We start from the raw sequence: 12676 nt of genomic DNA on the forward strand, positions 1-12676 counted from the left end.
GTGCCTTGGCGCTCCCTTTTTCTTCTCCTCTCCAGCTTCTCCTCTTCTTCTTTCCCCCAAAAGGTTAATTCACAACTTAGAGAGAGAAAATGTGCAGCCCGGTTTAGCAGCCGCGGGAATTTATGATTTGGCTTTCCAGCTGTTTGCTAATCGAGGTTAGTAAACTGCGGAGTATGTTTTTTTTCTTTGATGTGTATGAATTGTTCTGTTTTTTTTAAAAGAAAAAAAATTGAGACGGAGATTGTTCGGAGATCAGTGAATTTATTGGTTACTGCGAGTTTTGTGAAATTAGGGGATTAGAGGAAGCTTAAATGTATGAATGAAATCTCACTTTTGTTTCTCGAAATTAGTCCTTTTTGAGTATGCAGAGATATCTTTATGGAGTTTTGATGAGAAAGGCGAATGATTTAGCTTCTTCTTAGGTGGGGAGTTTCCGTGTTGAATATCTTGTTTGGTTTTGAAGATTTCAGGGTGGTAATCTTTTGCAGTTTTTCAGTAGAGGGCCGTTTGTTTGTCAATTTCGGTACAGAGTGTGGGGATGGGAAAGGACAAGGAAGCCCCTGTCGAGTCTTTTCGTCTTTACTCCATTTGGTGGCTGCATTTTCACCAACTAATGCACTTAATTATCAATATTCAAATCATTTGTACTTTTTCGCGTACGGATCTGGAGTTGCAATATGATGAAACAACTTCTGTAGTTGTTTTCTTTTAATTGGAATAATTCAGCTGGATTCCATCAAGGTTCGTATAAAACCGTCTGGGAAAATGGTTTAGAAATTTAAGTAATTACGACAGATCAGATGTAGCTTATTTGTTGTTCATCTTACTATTCTCATGTCATTCACATGCCTTTATTCAATTTTAGTAGTAGATATTTATTTTGATAAATTGCATTTCATCAGAAACCAAATTTTCTTACCCCTTCGTGGCGTCCAGATTTGATACTATTAAGTTTATGATACATGTCTGATTTGATTTTGCTGTTGGTAAAGATTTATTACCATATATATAATTCAAGATCTAAGACAAATTATCCAACGTTTTAGCTTTCCGGGCTATTTTTTTTATGGATGTTTGGCCTTCATGATTCTTTGCACTATATGCATACTGGAGACTTGAAATTTAAGGTATTATTAAAGTGCGGAAACATTTATTACCGTTCAGGCTTTTCAAAGGCGTTCCTCCCTCGCTGTTTGATACTTTGATTTAGTCCGCGGTCTGTTAGTGGCACCTACCATGGGAAACAGTGAAGAAGAGAAGCCTCGCAAGACTGAAGCATTATCATCACCTGCTGTGGTGCGTATAATTATTGCTTAATGATTGAACATAACGATTTGAAGTTTCTTGCTTAGTATGTTTTCAATGTCTTGCTTTTGCAGGACCAGAATAGCTTTCATGTCTATCCTGATTGGGCCGCTATGCAGGTGATCGGATAAATTGACATTATTATAAAATTCTTGTGATCATGTTTGAGAATTTGCTGATGTTAACTAGTGGAGCTAATCTTCAGGCTTATTATGGCCCCCGACTTGCTGTACCACCATATCATAACTCTGTCGCTGCCCCTCATGCTCCTCCACCTTATATGTGGGGACCACCACAGGTATTTGCACGGTCTAGGGATGAGGGGGCCTCTCTGAGTTTTGAAGAACTAGTAGACTGAAAGTAATGAAATGTGATTAAATCTTTTATTTTCAGTCGATGATACCTCCTTATGGGGCTCCATATGCTGCATTCTATGCTCATGGAGGCGTCTACGCACATCCTGGAGTCCATATGGTAAGTTTCATATACATTGGACTAAAAAATCTTGGATTCTTGAGATCAGGGACACTTCCAACTAGGGGAAGATCCTACTCTCAATGGGGAAATTGTATGTGTGATTTTTGGTTAGGTCCACCTCCACAAATAAAGTAATTTGTCACCCCAAACCTTCTGTAACTGTTACCGCCTGTGCCAGCCATTTTATTAGTTTTTGGTGTTCCATTTAAATTTTTGAAGCTGCATTATGATACGACCAAACAAAATAGCAAAATAAAATGTCTTAAGAATTGTAGTTTTGTACAATATGGTTTGCAGGCTGGAACTAATTTGAGCATGGAGACCCCAGTCAAATCTCCCGGAAATTCTGATGGGAGATTTGTGAAAAAGTTGAAAGAATTTGATGGACTTGCAATGTCAATAGGCAAGGGAAATGACATCAGCGCTGAAGATGCAGCGGACAATGAAGTCACACAAAGGTTTGTAGAACTATCAATGACTATGAATTCCACTTCTAAGTTTCTAAATCAGTAATGTAGAATTTTTTGGGGAGAACCTCTCTCGACCAGAGGGGGACCTAGGAATTTGGAGGAGCGAAATGTGAATTTATAAAAATATTAGATGTGAAATTTTAACGAATTTTCCACGGGTTGATCTCTCCTTTTCTCCTTATTGGATCTGGCCCTGATTTTGCTTTTATCCTTATGGTGTTGCAAAATAACTTTGATGCAACTTAAACAACAAATATTATATTCTCTGTGAACAGTGTGGAGACTGAAGGCGCCAGTGATGGAAGTAACGTAAGTAATGAAGTTACGACTGGGGTGAGGATTCCTTTCTCAGTTCATTCCTTATTTTTGTTTTCTGAAAAGTTTTTATTATAATAAGAATTCACTCGTAATTTACTAGATTTGTCAGAGCGGCAAGAAAAGAAGTCGAACAGGATCTCCTAACAGCGGTAAGCTTGTGGTACATGTGAAACTATGAAACATATTCTACGTTGGTCTGAATTCATTTCTTTAACCTGGTTGCAGCTGGAAATGGCAAGGGTAAAAGATTGGGTCAGGATTCTGATAAGGTGGTTAAGGTGATGCCTCCTGCTAATATATCTGCAAAAACATCAGAGAACACGAGTACTGCATTGGTGCTGAAAGATCCCTCAGATTTCGATGTGAAGTTGAGTCCAACCAGTGTCCCACAGACTTCGAAGCCAGGTGAAGCCTTGTTGCAGGTATACTTTGAGAGTATCTATGACTAAAATCATCTGTTCTGTTCACCTCCCCTGGTGCTTCAATTTATATATATATATATATATATATTTAAAAGGGAATTTAAAAAAAGATGCCAGCATTTATATAAAGGTAGATATGTGAAGATCTATGTCCCCTCTTGTGTCATGGTAGACTTTTGAGGTTGATCTATACTATCAGCAAGTTTAATTTTTTATTGCAGAATGAACGAGAGCTGAAACGGGAGAGGAGGAAACAATCCAATAGAGAATCAGCTAGAAGATCAAGACTAAGGAAACAGGTCAACTTCCACATTTAGAATTAGTAATAATAATAATCAGTAATCAGTAGTTCACATTTCCAGGTTTTTGTTTTAACATCTTATTTGTCCAGGCTGAGCACGAGGAACTAACAATTAAAGTTCAAGCGCTGACTTCTGAGAATATGACTATCAAATCGGAGATCAATAAATTAATCAACAACTCTGAGAAACTGAAGCTCGAAAACGCCACGTTAATGGTAATGGTAATTGTAATACCCTTTTAATTCTTTTCCTTAGGCCTTTCCATTTCTTGCTGATGGTTGATTTCAAATTCTCAGGAAAAATTAAAAGATGCTCAACTAGGCCAGACAGAGGACGTAACAATACACGAGATTGGTGATTTTAGGCCAAAACCAGATGGCACGGTGAACCTACTTGCTAGAGTTAACAATAATTCTGACGAAGGTGAGGTGTATGAAAATAGTAGTCCTGGAGCTAAGCTTCATGAGCTTCTCGATAAAAGCCCCAGGACTGATGCCGTGGCCGCAATCTGACCGCAGAGAGTAGCTGCGAACCTCGTGTTATTTTGGCATAATTCGAAGTCCAAAATTTGCTTTTTAACAATAGTAATGGAACACAATAGTATTACTGTAATATCTCAAAATCTAATTGATTGACCATTGATCTCAGCAAAAATGGAGAGCATTTTAAAGTTCAGATTTGCTGGGATGCTACCAAATGTATATTGGAAGGAAAAACGACTTAACTGGGATGTATTTAAACGAAGATGAATTGAGATGGTGTCTAATTTGTATGTCTTTGTGTGAGAGCTCTTAAACATCGGACTTTGTTCGCTCGGCTTTGATTTATTTTTTTCCTCTGTTTTCCCAGCATGTAGCTTTCCGACTTATCTTGTATCTTTGATAAATTTAAGGTAGAAAGACGGGACTCAATGTGGGTCCAATGGGGTAATCATTTGAACATGTCACTGCCGTACGTGGAGCCGTATCAATCAATCAAAATACCAAAAGAGTGCAAGTATTTTAAGCAAATATTTAAATGCCAATTTTCTAGAAGTGGGTTTGGATATAGAAATTGCAATTTTAAAAAATATTTAATTATAGATTGAATAAATTATTTTTATTGAAAAAAAAGAATTTTAATTTTTTAAAAATATTTAAATAAGTTTAGTTTGAATAAATTATTTTTATTGGGAAAAAAACGATTTTGCTGAGGATATGTTGAAAAATATTTTTGTGATTTTAATTAATGATGAATATTTATTTAAAGTTTTTAGCTAAATTACATCGAGATATGTTTTATTAATCAATAAGAATAAATTCTTAAATACAAATATATGGTAAATTAACGTTCGATTCCACCAGATGATGATAGTCTTAGCGCAGGCTTCGAATGAGCTGTAAGCCTGAAATCACGAAAAAGATCGTTAAAAGAGGGTGTCCCGGCGTAGCCCCTCCGACGCTCAAGTCAGAGACCGAGTATATAAGAGGAGAGCCGCTAAAGTTGCTGCTGAAAAACAATATAGTGAATATACTCAATTAGACATTCAAACTTGATATTTATAAGAGAATACATTGGTCTGTCATGAGCCTTCCATCTAGGGATGGGCCGAGGGTTTGGATCTGATCTTGACAGACCTATTTATGGGGTATCAATATATATATATATAAATATAATATTATTAAGTGTGAGATTTTTAGAATAACTATTTTAAAAAACAGAAAATATTTAATTTTGTAATTACCATTATTACCCTATTGAAATATATAAAAAAAATTTAAACAAAAAAATTTTCCTTTTAAATTCGTCATCTCTTAAAAATTGAAAATAACTTAAACGTTAGTGGTCTACTTTCAATTTTTTTTTGAAGGTCAAGATCTTGTAATTCATTGAGAAGTAATAAGTATTTTGTTACAAGATGAATTAACCAAAGAGAAAAATTTCCAATCTCCTATACAAAATAGGATAGAGATGAACTAGCAAAAGCAATAATAGAATGTGCAACTACATTGGCTGATGTCGCACGTGGCTCAATTAATTCTACGTAAAGAAAACATTTAATTAATTAAATTAAAAAAGTAAATAATATATAATATATAAATAAACGCCTGCCCTAAGTCGTTGATTTGCGTCAAGAAACAACAGTAGCTGCAGCGAAACCAGGAGAAAACCAAGGGAAAGCTAGGCTTAATCGCCTCCCATTTTCACTTCTAATCAGTACGTATTCGTAGATGTGAAATATATATTCTCCTTATATTTCATATGTAATCAACAATTTTCTTGGTTATCAACGTTTTACATTTACGGGGTCTTTTTTTTTTCTTGGTGAAATTTTACATTAGATCGGGCAATTTTTGGGTCGATGGCTTCGAAGCGGATCTTGAAGGAGCTCAAGGATTTGCAGAAAGACCCCCCTACTTCTTGCAGTGCTGGTAAATCTTTGACTCTTTTCATTTCTGTTGCTTTTTTTAACGTGTCTGGATGTGTCTATATTTCGTTTACTTGTTTTTTGACGTTGTCATTTTTTTTATATGGGATATTTTGAATTTCGTTAATTCTTGTGTAGATTGGCATTTAATCTGTGTAGGTAGATGTGGTTCTGTTGTTTTTACTGTTTGCAGGTAAAAATGTTGTCCTAGCCATGAATAATGGTTATTTATTACGTGTGCAGATTAGCTTATTTTTTGTGGGTTTACATACCTTTGTTGTTTTGAATGTTTTAAGGAGCAGGAATGTGACTTCCGCTGTAAAGTTTGAGGTGGGGTGTTATTGATAGTCGGTGGAGTTTGTTAGTGAATATGATCAAGAAAAAAGTAGTAGTTTGGTTATTAACTTGTTGATTAACGATTTATTCGAGGAACAGCGTGAGTTTGTGGTTATAATCAATTGCTGCTGGTAAATGCTATCTTGGTTGTGGAAATTTTGTTGGTGCACATGTTGATGTTAGTAGAATAGTGCAGAATATTACTAAAAAATAATATATTATGTGAATTTTGTGTTAATTTTTAAAGTCGGTGATGTTCTCATAATGATTGTACGTCCATAAAGCCTCTTGAATCATACACCTTGAGGCTACTTATGATCTGCAGCTTGAGCTAAGCGTTGACAGATTTGATGTTTGTCATGAATCGATAGTATTTGTGCAAATTTTTTCTTGTGTTATATATGAAACTATGAATTGTGTCAGTGATCAAAATTTGTGTGTCGTATTTGCTATGTGCCCATAGGTAGTAGTTTTCAATCCATTTACTTGTTTGTATTAACTCTGTTCTCTCGCCAACATACTGGAGCTCACAAGTAACTGGCTAGAAGAGATTCTATTGCAAATTTGCAAGTATATATGCATTATCTTACATCTGCATATCTTTATCATGTAAAAACCTTGAGAACTTTGAACATTTTTAGTGGTCTGTGTCCCATTTACGCGGCCTTTATCCATTTAAACCAACTGCAAAGTTGCTACCTGCCTCCTTTTTGTCCAGAATGGTGTAAACATTTCTATTGATTATAGTGTTATTTTAAAGGAAGTTAAATCATAATATGCAAGTATCCATAGGTTGTTTTTGACACTTAAACTATACACAATTAGTAATGGATTCCTTTTTCTCACCATTTTTCCTTGTTTGAATGAAAACACGATGTACCTTTTGTTGTAACAGGACCTGTTGGTGAGGACATGTTTCACTGGCAAGCAACAATAATGGGACCACAAGATAGTCCCTATGCCGGCGGAGTGTTTTTAGTCACTATTCATTTTCCCCCTGATTACCCATTCAAACCTCCAAAGGTATGGATTTCATAATATAATGTTTGTGAATTGTGGCTCTTTATTTACTGGCTTGTTGTCATAAAAAAATATTAGTCTTTCCACATTTGTCCTTCATTGTATGTGATCATGATTTCTGTTGAAATGGTTTTGCTTTCTCTTTCTTTTCGAATGCAACTTCTTAGAGCTTTATTTGTAGTTTCAGACTGAGTCGGTTTCTTAATAACTAAGGTTTCATTGGTGTGACTTCTATGGATATGAGCTACAGCATTCCAGCACTGATTTTGTCAAACTTCTGATTTCTTGTAATTTTTAACCTGAATCTGGTGGAAAAAACCTGATACTCGGTTTCAATTTACCTTACAAGCGTCAATAAATTAATTAGAAAATTGAAAAACTTGAATTTCTAATTTCTATAAGCGTTAATTTGGTTCTTGCAGACTATTATGATCAAATTCTTTCCTGCTCTTTAACATTGTTGAAATTGTATTGTGTGTTTCGTGATTAAACTTTTGCAGGTTGCATTCCGGACTAAAGTTTTTCATCCAAACATTAACAGCAATGGTAGCATTTGCCTTGACATCTTGAAGGAGCAGTGGAGCCCTGCCTTGACAATTTCCAAGGTTATTACTGATTATTGCTTGGGCGCTTTCTTGTAATTTAATCTGTGACAAGTTCACACTTATATCTCAAAATGAACAGCGGCTTTGACTGAGTAGATTAAAGGTGTATTAGCCTGTCATATTTGTTTTTTGCAATGAGTTATAACACTTACTGTAGATAATTTTCTGTTTCCAATGGTTCCCTAATTTCTTGCAATCTATAATCTTCTATTTCGCAGCCAGAAACGCTTTAAAATGCACTTCAGACTGAATCTTTTCATGCATCTCTTCTATAAGTCCTCCCCCATCAATTCGTCAGCACAGCACATAGCTTCCAAGGACTCACCATTTTTCTCTACTTCTAAAGTCATATAAGAAACACTTTTACCGCTCACTGTTCGTTTTTCTAGTGATGTATGCAAATGTAGGGAGGATGGATGCATAAGCATAGCAATTTTCTATGGCTCAACACCTTGTAGTAGTATATAGTATTGTAGATAAAAATAGATAGTAATATATAAGATGTAGTATATAGTACCGCATAATTTGTATATAGTGGAAAATTTTGTATGTCAGTGGACACAGTGATATATTATAGTATAAAGTAGTATATATTAGAATGAAGTATTATAGAATAGTTGTGTATAGTATAAATAGTAGTAGTATATATTAGTAGTATCAACTATCAAGTAGTATTGTATTTTAGTTTATATTTGCAGTATAAATTCGGGGTTGTGTGGTTTTTGGGGGTGTAAGATGAGTTGAGCAGGTTCACCAGCCTGACGAGCCATCTTGCGTTAAGTTCAATCAAGCTAAGGTTTTCATAAGCTCCCAACTTTATTTGGTCATGGACTGGTAAAGATTATTTATATGAATTTAAAAATAATTTAATATTTTGTATCATATTATTATTAGATAAAATACTATTTTTAATTTATGTACGAAGTTCATTAACATTTTGCACGTTATTGAGGTCTTGCTTACTAGCCAAACACGTGATATGAGCTCGCAAACATGCTCATGAACAAATTTTTTGAACTTAAGCTGCGCTTGATCCAGAGTTATAAATTGTAGTTTTTTAGTCTAGCTCAATCTCGAGCTTGATTCATTTACACCCTTAACGGTGGTATTGCATTCTCATACATAATACTAGTATAAAGTAGCATATAGGTAATGTATTGTTGCTTTAATTTTTCCTGCCACTGTTGTCTTAGGAATTGCGGTATTTTACCAATGCCGCCCCCTTCAATTTTCATGGTAGCTCTGTTACACGTGTACCTATTTCTTGTTTAATGGAGGTCTCTTTGGTGAAAATTGGCATGTTTAATATATACATGAGATTAAATATATCAACAGAGCAAAACTACTCTATATTAAAACATTCGGTATGGACTCAAGGCAAACAATCGTTGATTAAGAAAATAAATTAACCACCAACCGTCAAACGGTTGTAGAGATTTTGCCACTAATCTGAGCTCGAATTGAACCGAAATGATGAAACTGAAAATGTTTGAGGATTTTACCCAAGTCTCTTAACCTTGAGGAGGAAAAACATGTGCAGCCCTTGTTCCTTGCTGCCCGTGGTCCTGAGCATTGACTTGAAATTGATGAAAATTAAAATGCTGGAGGATTTTACAGAGTCTCTTAACCGTGAGGAGGAAAAACATGTGCATCTGGTGTGGAATTAGATATTCAAAAAGGTAGGCGAGTGAAGGGAATAAGCTATGAAAGCTACATAATAGTTGCAAGAGCTCAATGTAGTGTAGCTTCTCAACTTATATTTGTAAGCTTTTGCAACTTGTTATATCTGTTTCTTGAAATTAAAGTCCTATCCGTTCCTCTGACGATTGATTGTTGTGGTCTCTAGGTACTGCTCTCAATATGTTCCCTTTTGACGGATCCAAACCCCGATGACCCTCTGGTGCCAGAAATTGCTCATATGTATAAGACAGACAGAGCCAAGTACGAGCAAACAGCAAGGAGCTGGACTCAGAAATATGCTATGGGTTAGTATTAATTGTCGCTGGTGACCTATTATTATTTATAAATATGTGCTTGTGCGCTTGTATCTTATAGTTGAAGAATTCCTGAAACTGATGCAATGGTGTCTTGAATTGTTTATGAGGAATGATTGTTGGAAAAGACACGGCATGTCCTATTGACTATGTTTGATCTGTAACATTGAGTAACTTCTATCATCTTTTAATCTACTATTTATGGATATAAGAGGTAGATCTGCACAATAATGAATACCTCTGAAAAAAATTTGTAACCATGAATCTAGTACATGGTTGTAATAATTTGTGCATGGAATATGCTGATAGGATGTTAATCAGTACTATTATGAGACAGTTCCAAGTCCCTGAATCGATCATGTATCGCCGAATGGAGGTTTGCGTTAGATTGAGTACCATGTAGCCACATTACCAGTGAGAAAAGGCACTCCTGATCAAGTAAAACATTTATCCTGCATTCATGTTCTCTTATCCTCAGTTGAAAAATTTACTGATATCGGCATTATGTTCCGTCAGTTTCTTGAAATTGGAATGTGTTTAAAACGATCCTGTTCATGCAAACTTTGAAAACAAACAAAACATTTAAATTGTGATCGCAACACTTCTGATCGAAGAATTGACACATCTTTCTTGAAATAAAATTTGGATATATAATTATCAAGTGTGATTGGTGACTCATTTGGTTGCAAAAAAACCATGAAAGATGTATCAGAAGAAACCTTTAGATCTGGGTAACTTTTGCTGTCAGATTTGGAAATTTGTATAATTGGGAATCTTGGTGGCAACTGGCAAGTAACGAGGTTTGATTTGTTTATATTCAACTTGAGTAGGTCTCTTGTGAGACGGTCTCACGAATTTTTATCTGTGAGACAAGTTAATTCTACCGATATTCACCATAAAAATTAATACTTTTTCATGGATGATTCAAATAAGAGATCCGTCTCATAAAATACGGTCCGTGAGATCGTCTTACACAAGTTTTTGTCATTCTTTACGATTCTTGGCCCATGTCAGCAGCCAGTAGCCCCTTTCCAATTTAAGGGGGAGAGGATGTGGTACGAGGATTTGTTTTTTTAATTTTTTTATTTAATTATTATTAAATTCAACTGTAATAATTAATAAAAAATTAAAATAAATAATTAATACTTTTTTTTTAATAAAAGTAAAAGAATAATTGAGTTGACTTGGTCGTTGTAGATTAACGATCAAGATCATACCAGTCTTTAAAAATTTTAAAATTTTTATTAAAAATAGAAAATAAAAATCTCTAACGGCAAATAAGGACTATATTTTTCAATCTTTTATAAATTCACTTAATTATGTCTTCAAGAAACTACAACTTATTCCACGTTCATTAAAAAAAATTATTCATCATATATATTTCCTTCAATCCAAATATAAAATGGATTCATGGAACGCTGATGATCTCAATTCTCTCGAACCAATTTTTTTTTCAATTCAATTCTCAGTGGAATAGTTTTTCCCAATCTCTTTACACCGACGAGCAAATGTATATGTTCAATGAAACTCAATTCTCCAAAAATCCAAATGATGGAGAGAAAGCAAGCAATGAGGGAGATGGAGAAGAAGGAGAAGTTGAAATAATATGAAATGAGGGAGATTGAGCATGAAAATCGGATTATGGAAAAAGATACTAACGATTCAAATATGAATGACACACAACGTGAGTATTTAATGAAAATGTAACGAGAAATTCTTCGTAAAATATTTGGACAATAATTTATTAAGTTCGTAGGTAATTTTCTTTAATTCTATGTACTTTTTATTTTTATTTTTTAAAAAATATTTATTTCGTATATTTTTGTGTAATTTATTAATTATGCATAATAATAATTTGTTATTATAAATTTTTATAATTTTTTAAAATATAAATTTGCGATCATGTTTCTAGGAAATGGCACAAATAAAAACTCGAATTTGAGTTCATAGTTAATATTTCTTCCCTTTGTTTGAAATGAGTTAAAAAATTTCAAGTTTGAGATGGGATACGAAAATGTAATAGCAATTGACTTTATACGATTTATTTATATAATGGACAAATCCATCCAAATATTTTTGCATGAACGCACACACAAAGTTGACGAAGAATGAAGTTATATGCATTGAAAGCTCAGATACGTAAAGCATTTAATTAACACATGGGTTTCTAAATTTAATTTCCGAAAATTTTGATATCATGAATTGTATAATGGAAGGAAGATAGGAAAAAAAAATGTAAATTATTGGAATAAAAAATATAAATTGGTGATAAAAATAGAAATCACGGGAGTCACCGTAATTTCCTCTAAAGTTTTGGATTGTAGAAGGGAACGAAAAATCATACCAGCTACAACTTACGTGCACATAGGTTTCAATTCATTCAACACATGATATGTATATTGATCAGATAAATCATGATTATTTATTCAATAACGGTTTGTTTCAACCTACCTGTGCAGGCAGTGCAATGAACGGCCCGGATCACTCCACACGAGTGATCCGGGCCCACCTCCCTGTAACAAAAAAAAAAAAAATTGGCTCGAAAAAAATCCGAGCCGTTGGATCGACCCTTGCAGGCAGTGCCCGCAGGGGTAGGGTCGACCGAACCATCAATAACGATGTATAGACGAATGATCAGTCATACAAGTGTGGTGTGTGGATGAAAACTTTGTCATTAGACACAAAAATTACGCCGTATTCTGTGGGTGACGAGGTGTCAGAACGAGTTTGTTTTGCTTGAAGCCCAAGTTGTACGGCTACGACTTCCTCATTGAATGAGTCGGTGAGTGTTGGACACTTGGGATTTCCCATGCTACGGGGATCTGCTTCCGGTTGAATACCTACAATTTGCAAGGAGTGTCAACAAAATCTATATATATATAAAAGCAGAGTTTTTGCCAAAAATAGTAAGTTTCCGCCAAAATGATAATTCTAAAAAAAGAAAGATTATTTCTTATTAGTTTTATTACATTTGATTTAAAAATATTTATTTATCAAATGTTAAAAAATAATAATATATA

General features: G+C 34.4%; 2 protein-coding genes across 4 annotated transcripts; both read left to right on the top strand.

Annotated features, from left to right (window-relative positions):
- On the top strand, positions 1-4138 carry LOC142519048 (common plant regulatory factor 1-like). Of its 3 annotated transcripts, XM_075621940.1 has the most exons (13): positions 39-155; positions 471-562; positions 1165-1296; positions 1380-1424; positions 1511-1603; positions 1699-1779; positions 2080-2240; positions 2528-2585; positions 2671-2719; positions 2796-2992; positions 3214-3291; positions 3384-3509; positions 3591-4138. In XM_075621940.1, the coding sequence occupies exons 3-13, from the start codon at positions 1237-1239 to the stop codon at positions 3804-3806; spliced, it is 1164 nt and encodes a 387-aa protein (XP_075478055.1). In that variant the 5' UTR covers positions 39-155; positions 471-562; positions 1165-1236; the 3' UTR covers positions 3807-4138. The 3 variants fall into 3 exon arrangements, with proteins under 3 accessions (XP_075478054.1, XP_075478056.1, XP_075478055.1); XM_075621939.1 differs by lacking the exon at positions 471-562 and having other exon boundaries at positions 1-155; XM_075621941.1 differs by lacking the exon at positions 471-562 and having other exon boundaries at positions 1-155; positions 2680-2719.
- Positions 4139-5362: 1224 nt separating this feature from the next.
- On the top strand, positions 5363-9839 carry LOC142518632 (ubiquitin-conjugating enzyme E2 28-like). The gene is made up of 5 exons (XM_075621423.1): positions 5363-5490; positions 5616-5705; positions 6933-7060; positions 7558-7662; positions 9509-9839. The coding sequence occupies exons 2-5, from the start codon at positions 5636-5638 to the stop codon at positions 9650-9652; spliced, it is 447 nt and encodes a 148-aa protein (XP_075477538.1). The 5' UTR covers positions 5363-5490; positions 5616-5635; the 3' UTR covers positions 9653-9839.
- The last annotated feature ends 2837 nt before the right edge of the window (positions 9840-12676 follow it).

This window comes from Primulina tabacum, chromosome 11 (assembly GCF_025594145.1).
Source record: "Primulina tabacum isolate GXHZ01 chromosome 11, ASM2559414v2, whole genome shotgun sequence".
NCBI classification, from domain to species: Eukaryota; Viridiplantae; Streptophyta; class Magnoliopsida; order Lamiales; family Gesneriaceae; genus Primulina; species Primulina tabacum.

Excerpts from the sequence above, each read along its gene's own strand:
- LOC142519048 (XM_075621939.1), top strand. The coding sequence starts at position 1,237 with ATGGGAAACAGTGAAGAAGAGAAGCCTCGCAAGACTGAAGCATTATCA. Across the intron at positions 2,586-2,670 it reads GTAATGAAGTTACGACTGGG|ATTTGTCAGAGCGGCAAGAA; the intron begins GTGAGGATTCCT and ends GTAATTTACTAG. Across the intron at positions 3,510-3,590 it reads TCGAAAACGCCACGTTAATG|GAAAAATTAAAAGATGCTCA; the intron begins GTAATGGTAATT and ends TCAAATTCTCAG.
- LOC142518632 (XM_075621423.1), top strand. The coding sequence starts at position 5,636 with ATGGCTTCGAAGCGGATCTTGAAGGAGCTCAAGGATTTGCAGAAAGAC. Across the intron at positions 7,061-7,557 it reads ACCCATTCAAACCTCCAAAG|GTTGCATTCCGGACTAAAGT; the intron begins GTATGGATTTCA and ends AAACTTTTGCAG. Across the intron at positions 7,663-9,508 it reads CTGCCTTGACAATTTCCAAG|GTACTGCTCTCAATATGTTC; the intron begins GTTATTACTGAT and ends TGTGGTCTCTAG.